This window comes from Coturnix japonica, chromosome 18, assembly GCF_054131305.1.
Source record: "Coturnix japonica strain WE chromosome 18, WE-NBRP24, whole genome shotgun sequence".
Classification (NCBI taxonomy): Eukaryota; Metazoa; Chordata; class Aves; order Galliformes; family Phasianidae; genus Coturnix; species Coturnix japonica.
The window spans coordinates 8,568,407-8,592,663 of NC_140680.1; the positions used below are offsets into that span (position 1 = coordinate 8,568,407).

Sequence of the window (24,257 nt, forward strand, 5' to 3'; positions counted from 1 at the left end):
TCAGTTGTAGCAGGTCCTAGTGTTCCGAAGGAGAGTCGTGTGGAAAAGAAATGGTGATGTGGTTCCACTTCTCTTTACAAAACAAGGTAATGAGGACAGAGGATAGCAATCTGTTTCTTAAAGATCCCTTATCACAGGAAGTCTTTCCAGGATTTTTCAGGAGTATACAGAACTGAAAGTTTGGATTCTTCACATTGCATGATTTCTTTTTATCCTCTATTTATATCCAAGAATTGAGTCTCTTAACCTAACATTTGGTAAGAAAATTGTTTTACCTTAAATATGGCAGAACAACAATATTTTGTCAAACATGGATGTGCCAGAAGCATCCTCTGCAAGTGCAGTAGTACAACATATGATCTATAGTCTGCACTCGGATAGTGGGAAGAAGCTGTCTGTTTCCCATCCTCGAATGTCGTGACTTTATTCCTCTGCCTAATTAATTGCTCTCTGTCTTGTACCCTAATTGTTAGGAATTGACTTCCATTTTATTAACTGTAGCAGATCCTTGTTAGTTTTGATAAAACTAACAGTACTTGTGGAAGAAAAGTCACATGAATAAAATAAATAATTCTTCCACTTTGTACTTTGAAACTACTATACAGTGTCGGTGTGAAGTATTTTTCTAGCTAGAAGTCCCAGATCAAAGAGCAGCATTTACTGTTTTATAACATATGCTCTTGCTTGGCAAAAGTAATGGAAGAAAGCATGTCAAACAGCAATGCTTAGAGTATTAAAGTTTTAACAAAACGCCAGAGAAAACTGGAAACTGCTTAATCCACAGAAATCTGTCATAAAGATTGCATTGTAAGGTTGTTTCAGCATGAATTCTAGTGACATATGGGAGCTTAAAATATAATCTAATGATATATCTATATCGGTGAGTTGTTTATATAACATGATTGCAACAGAGATGTCTTTTCTTGTTAATTTATTAGGATGATGACAGTTAAAGTGTTTTCAGAACAATGCAAGGAACAGGTTCTACTCGAGAACAGTTTTGTCACTGGAACCAAAATATTCTTTTTTTTCTTCTTAATGAACACTTAAGAAAAGAAATTATGCATCCAGTGTGGAGCGTGCTGAAGACTGGCAGCCTGCTGCACAGAGATCTGTGGTGCTGCTGTCTTCTGCTGTCATGAATCGCTGCTCTGAGCATCAGTGTATGTAGCAAAGAAGTTCAACAGAAAAACAGCACAAACTGGTTTGCCAAAGTGGAAGACAAATCTTAGTTCAGAGGAAGTTGTGGGGGAAAGAATCTCATACAGGAGGGAACAAGCAAAGTACTGTTTAGTGAAACTGGAGTTATAAAAACCTGTCTATAACTGAATAAAAGTCTTCAATAATTTTGATCTACAGCAATTTATTAACTGTGTTTTTGGCTACTGTGCTGTTTGGTTTGTAGAAATGTTACTACAGGAAAAAGTGTTTGAGTTGTAGTGAGTTTTTGTTATTTGTATTTCTCCTGAGTAAGAGGTTGGGTTTTTTTGTTGGTTTTTTTTTCTTTGTTTGTTTTGTTTTCAATTCAGCTGTTATCTTTCAGAAGATTATTTGCAAGGTAACAAGCAGTAATATAGCACTAATGCCCCATAAAAATGTTCCTGGTTTTGTTAAAATTTCACAGGTGAGCATGTTTAAGTTGTTTCTGGTATGTTTTATGTCAGTTGTCATACTTACACTGATTAATCAAATATTGGGCCAGGAGCTCAGAAATGTTTTTATTGGCTTTTCATGTTTGTTTTATGTTGTGTTTTTTGTTGTTGTTGGTTTTTTGTTTTTTTTTTTTTCTTTTTTTCAGAAGGTAATCCTGTGTTAAGTATTGCAGCTGAGGTTGCAGCCTTCAGTATTTGCATGTGTCAGTGAGGAGGTATTTCCCTGCAGGTGCCGCAGGTGCCCAGCTGGGAGGCATAGCAGGGGGGTGGCATGACATGTCTTGCTGCTCCCAGGGAGGTGTGACAGCCATATCACTGCAGTATGCTCTCCAGAACACCCAGAAAGCTTTGGTGCATGGGAGGTAAAGCTGTCATCAGCCTTATACTGGTAGGGACAAGAGCTGGAAGGGCTCAGTTCTGCAAATGGTTGGGTGCTCTTCATTCTCATTACTTCTACAGCTGCATACATAGACATGTTCCAGCCTCTTTTTTCAATAGTTGTTTTAAGTACGTTACAGATGGATGGAACAACTCACATCTGATACACTGCTGTAGAAGAATAGTTTTTTAAAATAGGGATAAAAGTTATAACATTGTAAGCATTTTCTGTGATTTTCCTAGTTACCTGGGGAGAAGTTGCGTGCATCTGAATATTATACATTCATATACTCTTACTTATCTCTATTTTTTTTCTTTTCTTCCTCTAACTAGTGATGATGGGAAAAAAATTGATGGTTAATTCTATAGATTCTTTAGTATCAAGGAACAAGGTTGCAACATGATATTTGTTTAAAATTGCTTATGGTTGCTGGAGTATTTTCTGTATCTGAGAGAACCATTTTTATAAGTCACTGTTGGCTTTTGTGTGACAGTCAAAGTTCTTTAGGAAAAACAACATATAATTGCCTTCCTGGAGGTTGTATCATAATGCAAGTACACAGCAAATTAAGGTAATGAGAGCAGACTACAGGGATCAATTGTTGGGCTTGGGGATACTCTGCGTTATAAACTTCATAAACATTGGAGAGCAGAGAGATTTGAAAGTGTTAGTTCTCTTCATGTTCCACAGCTGAAGTGTGTGCCAGCAGGTATACCTCAAGCATCTGTGATGCTTTATGTGTCTTGAAGACATCGGTGTATGTGGCTTACAGTAGATATAAAAATGCCATGGTTTCACAGGCAAAGTAAACATACTGTCTCACAAACAGGGTTTTTTGAAGTAAGATTGTTTTTTTTCTGTTTATTTCCTATAGTAGGAGACCAGTCATACCAGTCATAAAGGAAATTATATCCTTCTGTTCAGGAGATTGTCATTTTGCTTTGTGATTCTGTAGAATTCTTCTAAGTGCACTGTTAGAAAACAAAACATAACCTTGGGGTGTGATGCATCTCATGAGTTAGGGCTGAGCACACCTAGGGATGAAGATCTCAAGAGCAGGTGTGTGCACTTAGAGGAGCTAAATCTCTCTCCAGCTCAAACTGCTCTGATGATATCTCAGAATTCCTGATACCTTAATTTTTGTGCTTTTACACATTTAAGGTATATCCTTGTTTTGTTTCTTCATCTGGTGAAGCTAGAAATTTCCTCAGATTGCCATTTCATTTGTTTATGGAGCATGTGATTTAGATGTAAGCAACACTATAATCTGAGCACTTGGCTGAGTGTCTTAATGTTTGTGCATGAGTACCTGTCTTTGTACCAATATATTTTAACTGTGATCATGGTATTTTATTCCAAATAAGAATGATTTCATGTTAGGTGTGATCATGATTTGAAGGACTGTGTTTCTTCAGCCATCTTGTAGCCCAGGAAGAAAAACAAAAAAATGCAACAACAACAAACAGCAAAAGAAATCACCTCTAACAAAAATCTATTCATTTTAAAAATGTCTTTAGGATGATGGGTTTTCCAGGATGGTAGACAGTGCCATAACATGGGAAGGAAGGCTTGAGTGTCTTAAAGTTGTGCATGTATTCTCCGTGACATTTTTTTATTTCTAGGCTATATGTGCATGAACCATCACTCAACTCTAAGAAATAGTGCTCACCTCTGTGGTTCGTATCTGTCAATGGAAAAAATTAAAAGCCAACCAGGTGACATTGTGCCATGCTACTATAAGATGTTAAAATGTGCTTCTCAAAGAGAACTCATTTCAGAGATTTTGGTTTCAGTGAGAGTGTGCATTAGGTAGGAAAGAAGTTTGAATTCTGATTCTACATTTATCTGTGACATGTCATGGCATTTATCTGTGCTTATTACTCATATATTCTAATATATAAATGTTTCTCTGGCTAACAAACCCACTGTAAAAATTGAAACTGTCTAATTTGAAATAGTTTGGTTGTTAGTAGTATGGAATATTAGGAAGAAGCTGATAGCAGTGTGGGTACAAGTGAAATACAGCATAGTTTCAAACTGAGGATGGTAATGTGAAGTAACTACTGAATTATCTCATTGTATTTTGAAGTTATCAGCAATATCAGCATTATGGCCTATCAGCATTATGCCCTTTATGTCTAATTACCTCTTTAAGTAAAGCTGTTTTCTTAAAGCTTTTTCTCTATTTCCACATAATGTTTTATGATTCAGGCATTGAGTGATTGCCAGGAGTAAACATACCATATAGAGATTGGCTCCATTACTGTAAACCATGTAGTAAGTTAATACCACACTCTTACACATTAATTTTCCAATTATTGCTTCATTTTCTTACAGATTCTAAACAGAAATTGATACTGTTAGGTCAAGTATAAGAGTAATATTTTTTGTCACTCCCGGAACATTACTTACTGTATGCAGTTTGTCCTGCTTAAGTACAATTAACAGTTTGTTATATTTTTGTAACTTAAAAATGACTTCATACCCTATTGAAACTCACATATAATGTTAGAAAATAATTCAGTACTATCTGTATATTTTCAAGGGAAGTAAATTATTTCAGGTAATCAAGAGATTTACAGTATCAGTAAGATTTGAAAAATAGAGCAAGTATCTTGAAATCCACAGGATTAAATGCACTTCACCTGATTGCATTTATGTAACATATGCATGAATTTCTGATTCTGACCCCGTTCTCTATTTCTTTGTTCTGTGTACTTCTCCTTTTTTTTCCTCTCTTTTAGAGAACAGAAAAATGCTTTGTAATTTTCAGAAACACCCAGACTAGCTTCTTTTTGCATTTGAAATGTTTCAAGAGGTGCACTTTACATTTGACAGTAGAGGAAGCTGAGGTTGGCTAAAATCACATTGAATATTGAAGACATTGGTAGATAAAACTGTGTGTGCAGTGAGGAGAGGAAAAAAAATGTTGCTTTTGTGCAACATAATTTCATCCCCTGTTGAAGACTGCTATCTCCTTTTAAAACTGTGGTGTTTCTAAGGTGAGAAGGAATGACACAGAAAAGAGACATGCAGAATTTTAAAAAATGAACAAAACAAGATAAGCATGAGCTATGATTTACATATTATTAATAGTAGCAAGCATTCAAAGACATGAGGATCTGAAATGTTTCCATGAGAACTCTCAGGTCAGAGTTTTCTGCGAAACTTCAGCAACAATATTGTAGTGGCTTTCATGCTCCAATTTTGTCCTCTTTGCAACCAGCCAGAGCTTTCATCTGGTCCACAGGATAGGACAGGACTCGGAGTTTTCACTTGTCTTTTTTCTTCTTGTTTTGCAGTCCTTGACAGGATGGTTCAAACTTCATGGCAGTTCAGGACTGAAGATGTGCATGAGTTGGGTCAGGAGATGAAGTCAGAGGTTTGATGCTCCTCGCTGCTGTTAGGGAGGGAAGAAAAAATGCCATGATTTTTACACCAAGAAAAACCCATTTTCCTCTGAAAATAGCTATTAATTTTACAGAATATTGTTCAGCAGTGGAGTATCATTTAGGTATTCTTTGTGTGAATCCAGCTCTCACTGAAATAAGTGTAGGGATATGTGATTAGTTAACATGCTATGATGTGGAATTTAAGTGCATTTGATCAATTTTTCTTATTCTAAAACATGATTTTTCTTAAACTTAAGGGATGGATCCTAACATATGTGTGGAAGTGGGTTCAATTGTGCACTTTTCTAAGGATTAGGTCTGACACATTTGTAAATACTTCTCATATGATAAAAGCAGTAGAGGATAACTGAGATTCTTAAATTTTTTTGTACAGTAATCTGTGCCATGACAATCCAATGAGACAGGATATTATTCAGATGGGGTAGTATTATTGAAAAAGGTCTGCTAATTTACTGAAGTACAAAGAAAACAATTTCATCTTTCACAGAATACAGGATTGAAGGAATAAGGCACACGACTTGCAATTTACTTAGCTGTAATAATATACGGTGTGATATTTTCAGTTCAAGGCAGGGTTACAAATCTAAATGATGAGATTATGCTATTACCTGCTTTTTTACTGAATGCAATATAAAAGTAATACAAAATGTACAAAGCATACTTCTGGAGATCTCTGATAGTTAACCATGACTCCAGATATAAATCGTTTCATTGGTGTGTAAAAGCCACAGACGTTAAAAGCCATGAGAATGAAGCCAAAATGAATAGAGTACTGATCAGCACAGTTGCATTGTGAATCTATCCAATTTTCACTGCTTAAAACTGATAGTTTTGATAACGTCTGTAATGAATAAAGCCAGAATAATGTGTGCAAGCATATTCCTTGCACATTTTTCATATCTCTTACAGCTGCTTAGCCCAATTTCTGCTATATACCTTTTCTTACTAAGGAAATTCATTATTAGAAGGAGGAATGAATGATATTAGGTGACAAAATAGCTTGTCAAAGTCTCTAGTTTCTTCTCAGCATTGTACATTGAGCAAGCCTGTTCATCCTTTTCCTACCTTAAAAGACAGCACACATCACTTTACCCACTGATTGCTGCATCTTGAACTTCTTCCTAGATAGGGAGTTCATGTTACCACTCCACCAAATGCTGTTTTGACTCTGGTTTGTGGTGACACCACATCTCATCACTGCTAATGATGTGATCTAGGGAAGTGTTACCTTCAGGCACTTGCTGGTTCAATAGGTCCTGACAAGCTTGCATCCTAATGCAGTACTCCACTGCACTCCTTGGCACCTGCAGTATTTCCTAGTTGCATGAATTCCCAGAACAAACAGGTGTGCATGCTAGAATCTCTCATCTGGGATGTGTAAGATATGCTCTCACTGTGACTGCTGTTGTGGGTTGCTGTTGGTGAGGTGCAGAAGTGCAAAGGTCCCAGGACACAGATGTTACATTAAGGACTGTGCTTCGCAGATGACAAATCCACACAGATTTGAGATACCATTGCAGCCAGCGTGTTTTTCAGAAGCAACCCAGAAGGTGTATTATGTCATGTTTTAGTGTTGGGTTTTTTTGTTTGTTTGTTTGTTTTAAATGTTGTTTCCTTCATGTGATAGATTTAAAAGCTGTGCTGAGATGGAGTTTAAAGCTAAGAGTGTAAATACTTGATTCTGTAGTTGCAGGCTGTAAGTGGTATTGCTAGGTGCAGGCACAGGAATTGAGACATTGTTTTTAATCAGCAGCTTGCAGTCACTTCACAGATGATAATTAATGTCACTTGCTGAGAGAGAGCTGAGCTAGGGTACCAAATGCTCAGGGTGGGAAGTTGGGAAGGAAACCCGCAGTGCACTAACAGGGAACATTTGCACAGCACACATCATGCCCTGAAGATTTTCTTGCCATTGTAAAAACAATTTTGTTTTTGAAACTGCTTACAAAATAAATAGGATTTATTAGCTGCTATGTATATAATGGACACACGGCAGAGAGGATCCAGTCATTTCTATTGAGGTGGACTTCCAAAATACATATATTTTTTTTTACTCTATACCAGCGACTGCTTGTGTTCCAGCTGAATTAGATGCTCTGCCCTAAATGATTTTTTCCTTTATTTCCTGCTTGTTCAAGGCTTTCTTTAATTCATTCTTATTTGTGCCACCAAAAAAAAAAAAAGAAAAAAAAAAAAAGAAAAAAAAAGAGAAAAAAAAAAACTTGTGAAAAAGAATTAGCATTGAATTCTTAACCATTGCACTGACACCAGTTTGCAGGAATACTGATAGGAAGTATGTGTTCCAGAAAGGAATTCTTAGTAGCTCAGCTACAACAGCTGTAACATTCAGAATGCTGCCCCACGTTTTTTGTGAAGGGCACAGCCCCATCCGGCTGTAGCTGCAATCAGCTGTGTTTGTATCAGTGTGGAAAATGGCTCCCTTCTGTATTTTCATTAATGCTTCAGCTGGGGGAAGGGAGAGGAAGAGTATCATTAATTAGTGTTGTACTGTACACCGTAGGGCAAAGATGTGCCACGGAGCAGCTTGTCTATAGTCATTCCTTCTCCCCTTTGACATCACACCCATCTTTTCTCAAGAAATGGTAGGCCATAATACATTTTGCATACTTTTTTTTATTATTTGATATTAAAACCCTAAGTTGTAGTATTTGATTTGAGGAATTGATAAAATATGGATTTAATTCACTGTGCTTCAAATCACAAGGCATTATTTTCTTTTTACTTAAAGTAATTTTAAGCAATGCAGAGCAAACAATTTCATTTTATGATGAAAAATTACTGAATTCAAAGTGCTAATTGACAATTAAAGTGTAATGGTGCTCCAGATTTCTTTTGTTGAAAGGACAGCCTTGAGGCAAAAATGAACATTTTTGAAACACTCTGCATTTCCACTTAGAGACTGGCAGGGCCTTTTAAAGTGAGGTTTTCAAAATAATTTTCTATCTCATTATTTGTGTAATTATCAAAGCTCAAAGCTTTAGTTGTGGTGCTTTATTTGTTGCATGCTGCAGATATATGTGGATTTACTAATTGGAGGGTTCATTAATGCTGTGTTTCTAATATCTCTTCCTTTCATCATTAATAGTTTTGGATTTTAACTCGTAAGTATAATGTGGATGGATATAATGAGCAGCTTAGTTACTTCATCTTTTCATTGGTGAGGTAGTCCAGTGACCTGCCATTAATACTAATGAAATTGTCAGTGAATCTAGTGAAAAACATTAAATGTATTCATTTCAGGTAGTAAAAAATGATATAATTGACAAAGTTAGGTACTGCTACAACTTAACAAGTGTTGAAAATATGATACATTTTGTAACCTATCACTACTGGAATTGTAGATGAAATGTGTTTCCCTGGAAGTTTTGTGTACATAATGATGATTAACTTTTCCAAAGCTAGTAGAAATGAAAGAAATAATATAACAGAAAGTAGTAACGATTGAGTTTGTGATTTTGGTTCATTTTTAAAACTTCAAATATTGGGAACAATTATAAATATTATCAGTCCGTTCTTCAGTAGGTACTTTTAGTAAGTAAATGAATGTGGTTGTTGCTAGTTTGGTCATGTAAAAGATGCTGTATGGGAATTAGGGAAGTTTCAAACTGAATCAGCTTATAAAATGCAGTGCAACTGCATACTTTGCTGAGAAGGTATTCTGGACCATCCTGGCAGATGGAGCATCACAACTGTATCCACTTGTTTTCTCCCAAAGGGAACTAGGCTCACAGTAGAGGCTGCAGCTCTTCCGTGTCCCTTTGCCACGTGGTGCTGGAGCAGCCACTTCATCCCTCTGGCTAGTCAGCAGCCCACATAGACTGTGTGTAGAGATGGGAAAATAGGTGTAATTCAGTATTCAGACACTATTGCTTGTGTTGGGTGAGGATTTTGGAATGAGTCAGATATCTGAAAGCCATGCTGGGGAAGCAATACGTTTCTCAGTCTAAGGAAAAGAAAGATCTAAATGAGACCAGCAGAGCTCTCTAGCAAACATAACAAGTGTTGACCCACACATTTGTTACTGCATTTTCCATGTCGCTTTACACTTTGGAACAGGTGTTAGCCACAGTATCCTGGCAAAATTATATCTTTGCTGATTAAATTCTGCCCTGCTAAATTCCCCCTGAAATTTTAATTGGATTTTTTATTCCTCACTGTATGTCATAAATTGCTGCATGGTGCTGCTTTTTGCAGTTAAATGACTGCATTTAATTGGTAGGTGACACAGTCCTTATCCTCAAGTGCAAGATAACAAAATGTCTTATCATTTGTAAAGTGATTTAAAATGTATTAATGCTGGTAGCTACAGTTCATGAAATTCATCACACAAAACTCATTCTTGGTTCCCCCAGTCTTCTCAAGTGACATTATTTGGCTAAAAACTGTATTGGAAAATCATCTAAATGGACTGTGCAAGTAAAAGTAAAACATTTCATTCTTAGAAACAATCACAAACAATCCCCCTCCCCCCCCCCCCCCCCCCAACATACACCTTTCCCAACTCTAAGAACTGATTTAGAAACACTGTAATACACAGACTATAAAATTAACTAAGCTGAAGCATTTTGTGTTCTGATTAGGAAGACACAATTTGGAATGTACAAAATTGTTATTCTCTGTGCTTCAGACTGTAAGTTAGCACTTCATAACACACTATGCGTGAACTTGCACATATCCTAAGTACATACTTGTACTGAAGACTGAATTTAGGTATGAATCATAAACACTTCATACCAGAGCTGAAGTAAGTTAGCTTGCAGCCAAAGTCTCCCCGTGCATTTTTTGCAATATGTTTTTAATTCACTATCTGTTTAAAGAGATTTATTTTTCTCATTGTGGTTATGCGATTTTTGCTATTTTTGCTTTTCAAAATACTAATTTTTGTCTTCCAGCATTTCAAGTACTAAAATACAAAATAATGTGTGTAAATAGAAATTAATTTGAGGGAAGGTTAAGCTGATTTTCAGATGGTTTGGTTCTAATGTTGTCTAGCATTGTCATGATAATTAAAGCAACTGAAAGAGAGGTATCCAATATTAGTTGAGCATTCTTTCAGGTCTTATTTTCAAGCTGAAAAAGTTTATTGGCAGATCCTCAACAGATGTAAACTCTCATAACTATTGACAATCAACGCCACCATCTGAGCGTCTGCCCGTATCACTCAGAAGCAATTTCTTACTGCACATCCAGAATTATCAATGACAGAAATATTGACATATGGTAACTGCAGGACACAGATGTTGTTATCTCTGCAAATAGTAAGATAACACTTTTAAGATTATTCTCAACAAAATGATTGGAAGTTCTTTTTCAAAGATGGCATCATTTCATGAATGTGTAGTTTGGAGTTTGGTTCTAAAGTGCTTTGTCATCGTGTACAACAAATATGATTACATGGTGATTTTTTTTCTTTTCCTGATATTCATTGTTATTTATCTGTGGTATATTTGGGTATAATTGATATTCAGGTTATATATAGAATGTCTGCACCTAGGTGCTTGTTTATATATCACTTTATGCAATAGACCATGGATTCCTACTCTGGTGCTACAGACTTAAAATATATTTCAAAATCTGATATTTAAAAACTATTTCTGCATGTTTTTTCATGAATACTTTCAGGAAAAATAACCAACAACCTTTCGTTTCCTTCCCCCCCCCCCCCCCCCCCCCTTCATATTCAACTTTTTCCAGTGGATTACTTGCTGGTTTGCCAGTAGGCTTTTTAAATGTTGGCATTATGCTAATTCCAAGTCTTCAACTATTGACCTTTTTCCAAGTGTTCTGATGATCGAACAGAAAATGATGACAATGTAGTGCCATTTTCCTTATTTAATGAGGCATCAAATAGCTATAATGATTAGGGTCATGAATAATTTGGTTCAGTGAATAGGAACGCAGTTTGATCAGTGCACCATAGATTTTCATTTTATTTATTCTAATGTAGCTACACTGCTTCCTATGTATATGATTTCATTAAAAGTAAATGAATTAATAAACTTTGCAAGGAAATTTGTGGTTAAATTGCCCTCCATTTAGCATTGAATATTATTAGGCCTTTTCCCCCCATCTATTCCATGTTCCACAGATAGTGCTCCATTCTCTGGCGATGTTTCTGATGTTGAAAGATTTTTATTAGTGATCTCTAGCTGTACCTACAGTAAGGCTGCAGGAGAAATTGGTGTGTGTCTGAGGAGGGGCAGAAGTGAGCATGTAGCATGGAGCCTGATGGTACATCCTCTCAGGAAGCTGTTCTGAGCTTTGCCTTTCTGCTGCTGGGCTGCTGGTAGTTGCTGTACTTGTGACCAGAGAAATATGGGTGCTTTGCCTTTTGTGTTGTATATGAAGAACAAAGAGACGGGGAAACCCGCTTCCTAATATTCCACATACATTTATGTTTATGGCACTTGTTAGTATAAAACCTATAGTTGTTAATGGACCCATGGTGCCCTCAAGATGAATAGTCTAGCCTGTGTTAACAGAATGCAATATGAGGTTTTTTTTTTCACTTTTCTATATGTCATTTCTATATGCGTCTTTTCTGACAGTTCTTCCATAGGACTGCTTTGATGAGTTTACAGACCTTAATTTTTTGTTTCCTTAAGGAAAGGTGGCTACATTTCTTCCACTTGGGCAATCAGGCAGAGCACTCAGCATACTGTTTTAGTTTCAGTAATACGCAGTGCTTTGTAAAGCAAGAAGCAGTTTTAGTCTGTGTTTTTTTCTATGAATGCTTGGTGCTGTGAAAGCAGTGGAGTTTCATAGCCATTTCAGCATTTTACACACTAGCTGAGTGTAATGACAGACTTTGTTTCCACAAAACATTGTGCAGCCTAATTACATTTGCCTAATTACAGTTCCATGAGATGTTTCAAGTTAACATGGCTGTTTAGAGCCACTTGGGGCGGCTCAGCTCTTCAGTGTTCCCGCTTCTAACTAGTGACAAAATGACATGATAAAACCATAATGAGATCAGCATCTTCCTCTCAGTGCCTTTCAAAGACACATGTTGCATATTCTCATTTATACTTTGCTACATAAGAGGTCTTTCAGTCTAAGCTTTGGACAAATAGTTATTTCATACAACACTTGTAATAAAATCTATCCTAATAAATACTGCAGCATATATGTACTTACAGTGGATTGCTACAGTAATTCAAATATTGTATAAAGCTGAGGGTATCACAGGTATGACAGTGGCTTAATATGCACATTGACATGGTGTCTGTTAGATACCTGCAGTGCTAATGTGCTCCTGAGCTGTGACAGCCTCACGCAGGCACAGAATGCTACAGAGAAGACAATTTTCATGCAGTAACAGGGCTCACCATATGTGCAGCCTCTTCCTTATGTGCAGGAGCAATACACTGCTTACACGTAAGAACTTTGAGTGCCACAGTATTCAGACAGGATAACACTTTTCAAAGTAAAGGTATGGAATGCTGTAGAATCACGTGTGAATACATAGTCAAAGTGCTTGATATTTTGGGACAGAATTTGAGTCATAAGTCCTTCAAGAATGAAGTTGTGCAGTGGTGAGTTTTAAGAAGTAGCAATTAGAAAGTACTAAACCAGCACTTTCCATTGCTGTGCTGTGTATTATATGTTACTGTATTATTCATGTTTTTTTGCTCTTAGTAAATGACTTCAGCTTTTTTTGAAGAAGGATATTTATTTCAAAGGCACGAGAGAGGTGCAGTCCATATGGGCCTCACAGCATAAAGATGTGGTCCTTTCACTTTTGTATTTGAGGCTGATTTACTTTTATGTATGTTAAAATATTGTACTGGATTCTTTTTAATGAACATTTGCATGCAGATATTCTGCTTTTCCAGCCCAAGAGGCAACCTTATGTAATATGTATTTGCATATTGACACAGTTGCAATACTAGATCTAGTGGAAAACAGAATAAAAGTCAAGAGTGCGTGTTAAAACCTACTTGCAGAGAGAAACTCCTTTAAGGTTTGGTATTATATTTTCTGTTGCATCTACTTCACAAAATAAGCATAGCCTGAAGCTACGCCTGGAGTTGCTACTCAAAAGAAAAGTGAGTGCTAAACTATAGACTTTTTTTCTTTTAACTTCTGAAATCTGAAATTTTGGGATGAAGTCTTCTTGATGTAGTAGCTGTGAACCTCACAGCAAAGCACAGAGAAGGACACAAGAAACAAGATGAAGCAGGACATTACTTGTAGACTAGGATTTCACGTGGTTTTTCTTTAGACTAGACAAAGTGAACTCTTCTAGTGTCCAAGATGAAGAAAATGTGAAGGGACATTGTTGCTGTGGATTTTGCTGTAGCCATCTCATTAACAGAGAATCTGGGGCCTTGCAGCCTTACAATTTCTGCACCACTTGAATGCAGGGGTGAAGATGATTTTTCTCCTTCTTTGGCTTTGTCCTATCTCTGTAAAGACAGTTCCTGCTACCTTGTGCATGACTATCCACAAATATTAGCGTCTAGTTACCAGCCAAATAACTTCTCTTTGTGTGCTGTTTCTAAAACCTGGAGGCTTGGGGTGTCAGAAGCATTTATTCTCACCTCTTTCAGTATCCTAGGAAAGTAGCTGGGGTAATGCCAACCAACCTTTTCTGTCTTTTCTGATATAGGTGTCACAACAGTGTTTCCCGCAGAAAAGTTTTCTGAGCCTTGAGGCATGCAACTAACTCTCACTGAAATATTTTGAGAACACAGCCATGTGGTTTCCTGTACCACCTGGCTGTATGAAGGTCATGCAGCAATGTTACAGGTCTGTTGCAGTTTTGAGGGAATATTGATACAATTCTAACAAGATCAGAGTCTGTAATTAACATTCTAATAAACTTAATTTGCAGGATACTGTATGAACAGTTCTGTGCAGTAAGAGTAGATGTTGTTATCCTTGATAAAGCTTATAGGAACCATAGAACTTTATTGTGGTAGGAGTTTCTACTGCATATATTTGAAGCCAATGGAGTTAAATGAAATAAAAAAAGTAATAGTAAGTACAAAAAAAGAGGATGCATACAGGTTGTAATGATGACATAGATAGAAGGTGAAAATGTAGGTATTTTCCCCATGTGACACTTTCACACTAAAGAGTACTCTGAAGGAAAAAAAAGAAAAAAAAAAAAAAAAAGCCTATTGTCTGCTTAAATCTGATTGTACTTGTCTTTTGAAAATGGGTATTTTCTCACGAGTTCTGTTCATCTCATGATTTAATAGAGCTGAAATGGATCGCTTAAGAATTGATGTATTCATTTTCATCAAATTTAGAACAGCTGCAGTTCATATTTAAATAGCAATTTGTTACTTCTGCCCAAATGTTGCTTTCCTCAGCAACGATACATATCCATATAGTTACAAGTTGCAATTTCCTATTGTGTCTTTGAAAATCTAATGTAATGAAAAGTGGACGTCTGTTTCTCACTTCTTCCACATAGCTGATTATCAAGTGGAGCTCCAAGAAAACCATTATTTTAGGCTTCTTAATATTGAGATTTTTAGCGTTCTGCAAGTTAACCTTTTATTATAGACTTATGAAAATAGCCCTTAATGTAGCCAAAAGTAAAAAACAACTGTGGTGTTTTCTTCTTTGTTTTTGTTTGTTTGTTTGTTTGGACATATAAGGTATTTAATGCAGTTAATTATGTGTTTGGGAACTCATTTTTTGATGCAATATGTTCAATAGGGAACAAGTTAGTCTGAAACTTAACTGCAGAATTGTAATATATGACTAATTCATTTTTCTTCTATCACCAGAAGTCACTACCATGTTTTGTTCAAATAACATTTTCTTAATGTCACCCATGCCATGCTAACGTCCCTTTCAGCAACAATGCAGAGTTAATAAATGCAAAATCTGACATATCATCAACATCTTCATAAGATGTGAAAATTTGGTCTTCTGCTAAATAAAATAAATTGCTTAGATGAACTCAGATCTGGCCTAGGATATTTCTGAGTATGATACATGTGTGCAGTTATGTTACATTGGTTCTTAAAAATTAGGAACTAGAGGTAATTTGAATAGTGATGGAGACCCATTAAACTTTAGAAATTTAATTGAGATTAAAACCAAATTATAAAATAATAGCTTTGTAGATATAGCCTCCAGACAGTGGTGTGTTCAGTTGTTGATGGAGTCTGAGAAACAAGACAGTTCTGACAATGTAGTTCTGACAGTGTGGCACCTGGTTTGGCCTTATTAGAAATGGTTAACTTCATATCACTGTGCATGACTGTGCTGCAAATCCTTTTGCTTGAAGAACACTTAGATTCAAGAATTTCCATGGTGTTGAAACCAGTGCCTCTGATCATTCATACTGTGGAAGTAGCTTTTGGAAGAAGGATTACAAGAAATTGCTGCTTTCTAGGTGCTACAAGCTTTTTGAGTGTTGCCTCACTGATATTGTTCTATTTCTTTCTTCTGATACATTTATTTCCTTAAAAAAATATTTTTGCAGTAGAAGTTTACTTTCAAAAGCACTTTGCAGAAGTTTGCATAGTTGCAGGGCATACTATGGGCAAGAATCAGGCCAGAAGTGCTTACATTAAATGATCCCTGGTTCTGATAATGCCATAAAAAGACAACTCCATGAGAATCAATTGTATAATATCGCTTGTCCAACAAACGACCTGCTTTTAATAGCAGTTTGCAGTCTTTTGTTGGTCACGTTTCCCTGTGAGCTTCTTTCTTTTCCCCAGTCCACTTTATTTAGTAACAAACCATTTGTATACCTTGAAGATAATCTTTTTTTTTTTTTTTTGAAAGTTTTACCAGTTTAATTGAAAAATCCATTGTATTTCAGTGCAGTTGGAAAATGGTGCATCCTCTTTGTATCGAAATCCTCAGAGGCTCGGGGAAGAACTCTTTGAAGTGAAATGTAAAAAGAATGTTAATTTTCTATACAGGAAGACAGAATGGGGGGAAGGCAGGTCAGAAAAAGGAGAAAGAAGAAAGAATTGTGTGCTTTTTCCAGTTGTTCCAATGCCAGATGTGTTCAGCTATACTTAAAATCTGCCTTACCTTCTCTTCATATCACCCTATTGACTTCAATGTGCAGTGACTTGTATTCCCCTCAGCTCTGAAAAGCTCTACAAGCTCAAAGAAATACTTCTTATTCATTTTGACTGTGTTTTTGAATGAACCAGTGGATGGTGAAGAATGAAGTAGTGCAGTGAAGCAAGTATGAGTGCTCTGAAGGGTTTCAGGGTTTCAGAATATATTTTGCATGTGAGTTACAATTTTGCAATGAAATCTTAGCTGTTTGCTCTGTGCAAAGGAAAAGCTGCTGAAGAAATTGCTTTAGAAAGGATTTGGTGATTCATGGTTTAAAAATAAAATACATGTACATTGTTATTAAACGTCTTCCATTGATCCATTATACAAACAGGATGAACCATCTATTTAACCTTTCTATATAGCATTCAACTCATGCTGCAGGGTCTGTAGATGTCAAGTTTCTCAATTAGGCAGTTCAGAGTGCTTTTAAACAGGTTACTGTGTCCTAAGACTGTCAACATAGAATATTTTTTTTTATTCTTAATCATAACATTTAGTCAGGTACAGATAATGTCATCCATCAGTTGTTTCATTTTACTTTGAGAAGTAATGTTATGAGAGGCTAGGGAAGGTTGACAGCAGAGATTCCCTCCCTCTCCTCATTAGGCTATAGATTTTTGTGTGTTTTAGAGACAATTATAATTATAATTGTATTATCTTCCACAGCGTATATGATGTTCTTGTAAATGGTTGCTTTATAATAATGTTTATTTTCAGGTCCTGCTGTAAGCTGAGTTCTAACATGTTTTGTGTTGTTGATCAAAAGGCAAACACCTTAGGTGATCAGAAGGATTGTGCAGTGCCAGCTTTTGTTGAGCCTCTAGACCTGCTGGGCAGAAATCTCACAGGACTGACCCGAGTTGTCCTTCACCGTCTTTGAATGCTGACAGTGCCCAGAATTGCTGAGAGAAGGGTAGGCAGAGTTAGGATTAGGACAGTTCTCAACAGGATCCTTTTGTCTCATTAATGCTGAAACGGTTTTCCATAGCTTGGGCCTATGCTGAATGAATATTGTTGTTTCCCAGTGCTGTTCTGTATGTGCTCAGACAATTTGCTGGTGGTTCAGAACAGAATGAGATGAATTCATGGCCTCAGAATTCTGTCTGCATTCTCGATGTGTTAAAACCGTTTCTCATGTTTACTACTATTTTTTCCCCTAAAATCAACAAATACCTCTAGTCTCTATATGCAGCATTAATACTGATAGCTGGACCACTTGAATCCCTACATAGAGTACGTGATGCTTGTAGGTATGGTTGTGGATCTCTATATCAAATCTAAAATACAGTCCTGCTGTGCTATGTACAAACAAAAGCACTGTGAGGCAATGAATCCAACTGATCAATTCTGAGATTTTTTTTCAGAAAAGTTGGCTGCTTCTTCTTCTTCTTCTAAATAATCTCATATTCAGTAATTTTATTGCTCCCATTTAAGGTTTGTCCGTATTTAAAAAATTCCTGAATTTGGATTTCTCATAAGGTGACTGAGAAAATAGGTGTGTTCTAGTTTCTGTATGAAAAGGATTTTATTCTGCGTTCTTCTAGTTGTTTGTTTTCCTCCTACCAGGAATGATGGATGATAAAGCACTGAAGTACAGGCAATGATAAACACCCTGTCCACGTTAATGGTAGTTGAGAACACTTTGCTTCTCGCAGGATCGGTGCCATATTTCCAGGGCAATGTATTGATTTGGTTGGCTGCTGATGTGTGATGCATGACAGAAATGAGAAATTGAACTTTCTGAATGTGAAGTAAATTGTGCTGCTGATGATATATAAGTGATTTAGGAAAAAGCAATCAATCAGTTTCTCTGTCCTGGTAGCAGTGCTATCTACAATTTAATATATGGTAAAACAACAACTCTTCTGCAATCAAAATCAAACAGGCAGTGCTTTTTGCTAAAATCACACCTTTGCAAAAAATGACTTGCAAAACTTTGTTTTTAGTATGCTTTAATTCCTTCATTACTGATGTTATCTGACAATTTAGGAATATTAAATTTGTTTATTCTGCTTTTCTTGTCAAAGGCATAGATCGTTTTTTTCTCGACTATTACTTTATAAAATTGGTTGGTTTCTAAATAATTTTAACTTGTGAGTAGAGCTGTTTTGAGTTCCAAATACCTGCAGATGGGGTTTATTACAACCAGAGATAATTGGACCTTAATACCTGTAAAACATCCGCTAGAGATATGAATAGGCCTTTTCTCTTTTCTGGCAGATGTTTTGCAGATACTAGACTCATATCCAATTATCTTTGAGTACTTCAGCAGTTCACAATAGCAGTCATTTGAAGATGACTATATTATTCTTTTCTCTTCTTCCCCATGTTATGAAATGAAAGAGGTAATGTATCCTTCTTGGAAGGACAGAGAGGTATTTTAATGAAAGCTTGAAGAGACTTCCTAAAACTATTCTTACTGATGCTCACTAGCCAGTCTTGTCATTCAGCATCAAAGCCTCAGCTTAACATTTTCCTCAGTGTAGAATTAAGCAGCAGGAAGTTCAGCAGGAAGCAGAGACACATAGTTTGGAATCATCAGCCTGAATATTTTTGTGAGAATTTTCAAAGGAGTTCAGCTCTCCTCAAGAAGGAATTGTCAATATTTACCTAATACTAATGCTGTGTGAATATAGAGAGCACAGTAACCACATCTCTTGTCCTTATTGGTAGGGAGCAGGGAATTTCGGCTACATGCTGGAAATTCAGTCCTGGAGTTTTTTCCTGCATCACCCCTGGTATGATTACATGATTTAGGACCAAACTGTGTGTAAGCAGTTGGGCAGAAAAGGTCTATGAATAGATGTTCCAAAATGAACAGAATAAAGGACCACTGAGTCTATTTATGAACGCAACAGGTTTTTGTTTTTTTTTTTCTTGATGTAATTCATTTTATCACTTTTATCTTGTCAAAAAGGAAAACAAAAGATTTATTAGTTGTAAAGCTTAACAATTAAATTGCCTCAAAATGTTTTCCTGATGAATACTTCCAAATTCAGTAAATGTTCACCACCATCACAGTAATGTCTTCCTTTCTAATATCTAATCTAAAAATGCCCTCTTCCAGTTTAAAAAGCCATTGAGATACAACCACTGAAGTTGTAAACTACACTTGTGTACAAAGCAAGTAACCTACTTTACAGTGAGTTTGTCTCTTGGCCACTGTTTGGGGATTGGCTGGGCACCACTTAGCAGGTGATGAGCATTTGCATTACAGGTGTACATATATATATATATATATATATATATATATATACACACACACACACACACACAGAGTTATTATCACATTTTTGCTTCTATTTTCCTCTTCTGTCGTAGTAAATAGCTTTTATCTCAAACCATGAGTGCTATTTTGAAGAGAGTGAGCAAACAGCTGTGTGGTGCTTAGCTGCCTGCTGGGTTCAACCACAACCAAATGGAACTTAGAATTACCTGTGCCTGTCTGTGCATATGTATCTGTACTATTGTTAATATTTTAGTTTCAGGAATATATTTGACATTTTCTGAATGAATTCTCCAGACTGCTCCAGGACATGAGACTTGATGTGTATTTTAACACTTTGCTCCTGTTTTATAGATGGCTATACAACAGACGACATTGAATTTTACTGGCGTGGGGGTGATAATGCAGTCACGGGAGTCACAAAGATTGAACTGCCACAGTTCTCCATTGTAGACTACAAGCTTATCACCAAGAATGTTGTATTCTCTACAGGTTTGTGGATGGGAAGCTAAAAGGGGAATTAACTGGGAAGACTAAGAATGGTCTAATTCTTAATGTGCATTTCAGGATCTGAAAATTTTAGAAACAGGAGTGCAGAGACTAAATTTTAAAACAGGCAGATTTTATTACAGCTTCACAATGTGTTCCTCTTTAAATTTTGATAAGAATACAGCAGACTGTTAAGTTAAGACTCAAATTTTCTGGTTTTCTGTGAAAACTGACCAAGACACATTAGCACCTTAAATTCCAACCAATAGCTCAGTTTGTAGGAACTTCTTTCACTATTTCCAGATGCCTCCATGGATGTGTTAGGCAAATTATTTTGTCTTTATTGTAAAACCTTTCATATCATCCTCCCACAAGATCTGTAGTTGATACTATGCTAGCAAACATACAACTTTCTGAAGGCAGAAAACATTCTGTATAACAAGTTGAAATGACATTAAATCCTTCAAATGAGTTGAGTTAATTTCTATTTGGTGTTTTCCACCTACTCAAGAAAGCTGATTGGTATTAGATTAGGAAGAAAAAAAAGAAGGAAAACAAAAAAGACAAACAAACACACACCAAATCATTTTTTAGATATAGACAGAAATCATCTTCAGAGGGAATATAAAGCACTGTGTATTCCGGATACTTCAAAAGCCAAGCAAAAATGGGACCTGAATACATGATGATCTCCAGGAACCCATTTCAGCGAGCACTTTGCACACCACAGTATTTCTGCTGTTGGCGACAAAGGGGAAGTGTTGTGATGCCTGGAGAGAAGGTTAGAATAAAGGTTACACTGAAGGAAGCATACTGCAGCTTGTCAGTGAAGAAACACTTATGTTTTGGTGCTGTGAAATGTGTTTTGGCTGTTGATTGTTGAATGCGATGATTACCAGCAGAAATGAATCTAGTAGCTTCCTTGTACCCTTCATGTAAAAGATTAGTTAATCTCAATTCTTTCTGGAGATTGTACAGCTGACTATTCAGGGTCTTTCAGCTCTCTGTGTAGTCTTTGCTGCAGGAAGCAATAAAACCAAAATGACAGAAAAATGTTTTCAGGCTTTATATGAGTAAATTATGGCCATACCAAATATTCTCTTTTAGGTGCCTACCCAAGGCTGTCTCTCAGCTTTAAACTTAAGAGAAACATTGGTTACTTCATTCTGCAGACCTACATGCCTTCTATTCTGATCACTATTCTGTCCTGGGTTTCCTTCTGGATTAATTATGATGCTTCAGCTGCGAGAGTTGCTTTAGGTAGGCATTTTTACACCTCTTGTAGTGTGCATTAGTTGAATGTTTTTGCTTGCTTCTGGCATAGGGGATAGTGCATGGTTTGAAAAATAAATCTGTTAGATCTGGCTTGCAAGCTTTGTATTGTTTGAATCAGTGTTTAAGTCATCCCAATTTAAATAGAAATTAAAGTGATTTTATGTCTGAATTAGCTAACTGTATAATCATTGTAACCAGAATTAGCCTAATTGCCTGTGTTCTCTGTTATTGTTTTACTGCTTGTTTTTCTGTTTAGGGAATGCATTCAGTTTGCTTTTGCTCATGGCAGTTCAGAGCTCTGAATTGTAGAATATAAATTGCTTTTTCTTTTTGGTGTAAATTAAATAAAATTTTACTTAGGTCGTATAGGCAATGAATATCTATTGCCAAATGTTGTATAAATCGGATCGGATCAATTCTTTCTGATTTTCTTCTGATACAGATAAGTAAATTGCTATAAAGGACAATTGAGAATTTGTCATTTTAACATTATGGAATGCTGTCTGAGTTTTGCCAGGCCTTTTTGTGTAGTATATTATGATAAGAATTGTAGTCTACAGACAGCATTGGAAATGCTGGAGGAAAGCAAGATACAATGACTCTAGGCTGGTAATTTGTAACTGAGGCTGTTCCAGTAGGTTACGGTTCAGCTTACTCGTACAATTCAACTACTGTTTGCTACTAGTAATTTTCTTTGCTTAACAAATAAAAAAATTAAGACTTAAGAAGACCAAAGTTTTCTGTTTGTTTTTCTACTAGGAAAAAAAGCAAACAAAAACAAATCTAGAATTCCTTCCAGCGGTAGCTGTTGATTATTCTGAACTACAATGCTAGAAAATTTCAAGTTCAGTCAACAGACTTCACATTTTTTCTTTTTTCTTTTTTCTTTTCTTTTTTTTTTTTTTTTTTCAGGAATCACAACTGTCCTCACAATGACAACAATTAACACTCATCTTCGAGAGACTCTTCCCAAAATTCCATATGTGAAAGCCATTGACATGTATCTTATGGGATGTTTTGTCTTCGTTTTCATGGCTTTGCTAGAGTATGCTTTGGTCAACTACATCTTCTTTGGCAGGGGACCTCAGCGTCAAAAGAAAGCAGCAGAAAAAGCTGCCAGTGCCAACAATGAGAAGTTGCGAATGGATGTCAATAAGGTAAATTTAAAGAGATATATGTTTGAGCATTGCCCCATGACTAAAGTAGACTTGCATGTGTGCCAGACAAAGCTTTTAAATGTGATATCTGGTAGAAAGCAAAGTGGGGTTATTATGGTCTTAGCTTTCTGGGGGGTCACGTACTTACTCATTTCAGCAATAAATGCTGCCCTCTAGCCTGAAAAACTGAAAGCTTGTTTTATAAAGCATGTGCTCAGATAAGCTTTCCTGTCAGATGTTTTCTCGGTGTACAGTTAAATATGTCTGACCTGTTTGCAAATGAACAAATCCAAAATGATGGCTATAGATAATAATGTAGTAAGAGCTGTATGGAACGTGGGAAATAAAACTTAAATTTAACCTACTTTACTAAATCTTTCAAGTGACCTGGATAAGAGAGATTTTCTACAGAAGTGTTCAAAACTTGGAAAGTTTGCATATTTTCACAATAAAATGGCCCAGAATGTTGTTGACTAAATGAGAAACTGCTCAGAAATAAAGTATCAACTTGCTGTGTACTTAATTCTGAATCTGAAAACGGTCCCCTGGGGAGGGGGAATTGAGGCAGAAAAGACATTCGCCAAAATGCACACTTCTAGAAAACGTGTCCATTATGCTTAATGAAAATGAAGCACTTACGATAAAGCACTTGTCATTTTTCACTGTGGCAATTTTGGAGGAGTTTCACACTGTGGCAGATCTGGGTTGAATGCTAAAATGCACTCAGTGTGAAATGTATAAACTTTCACACACATGCAAAATCAGAAAGTTAATTAAATTCTCTTTCTTCTTTTTTACTTTTTTAATGGCAAGACTTTGCATTGTTTGTTCAACATTATACTCCATGGGTGAATAAATAAAATCAGAATTAATAATAATAATCTAAATCAAAAAATGATTATTTGTGAGTGGAAACAAGTTTCATACAGCTCTGGTGATGGAATTTCTCTTGTTTGCTTAGAATTTCTGCACTGGACAGAGGATGAAAGCACAAAAAATGTGCTGATAATGTAAAACAGTGATAGTTTTTATAATGCGTATAATTTTATTGTCTTTTAAGATAGAAGATTATATTTTCATGTATGATATGTCATCTGTTCAATAATTTTCCTTTAAATCAGGATAAATATTTTAATGAATTAAGACTAATGCATAATGATTAGATTAATTTTGGTGGTCTGATACCATATATAATTCATTCTTATTTTAACATTGCAATGTTTTTGAAGACTGTTTTAAATCGTCTTTTAAATAGTCCTTTTCTTTTATTATTACTTAATTTTATAAGTAATCATTATTTCATTTTTTAAATGTAATTTTTAATGATCAGTTTCCCTTTAAGCAATCAGATCTATTAACTAAGAAAATCCAGTAGGAAATTTTAAAAGTAGATCCGTATTAATTAGACCTTTCCTCTAATGTACATGGTAATTTAAAGTTTATAGGTGCCAGCGTGTCACAGTGCTCCTAGCTGAGGTGTGTTTTTATGCAGTTTTGTTTGGTTTTTTGTTTTTGTGATGTTGAGGTCCCTCCCAACCCAAGCTGTTCTATGATTCTATGATTAAGCATATATCTAGATTTACTCTTGCATTCTGAAAC

At 36.0% G+C, this 24,257-nt stretch overlaps 1 protein-coding gene across 3 annotated transcripts in view; it reads left to right on the top strand.

Annotated features, from left to right (window-relative positions):
• GABRB2 (gamma-aminobutyric acid type A receptor subunit beta2) overlaps positions 1–24,257 on the top strand; it is a 118,264-nt gene that overhangs the window by 77,854 nt on the left and 16,153 nt on the right. For all 3 annotated transcript variants that reach the window (XM_015876301.3, XM_015876302.3, XM_085518838.1), the window contains 3 exons: positions 20,092–20,229; positions 21,334–21,486; positions 22,414–22,658. In XM_015876301.3, the coding sequence (XP_015731787.2) occupies positions 20,092–20,229; positions 21,334–21,486; positions 22,414–22,658 (536 nt within the window). The remainder of the gene's footprint in view (positions 1–20,091; positions 20,230–21,333; positions 21,487–22,413; positions 22,659–24,257) is intronic.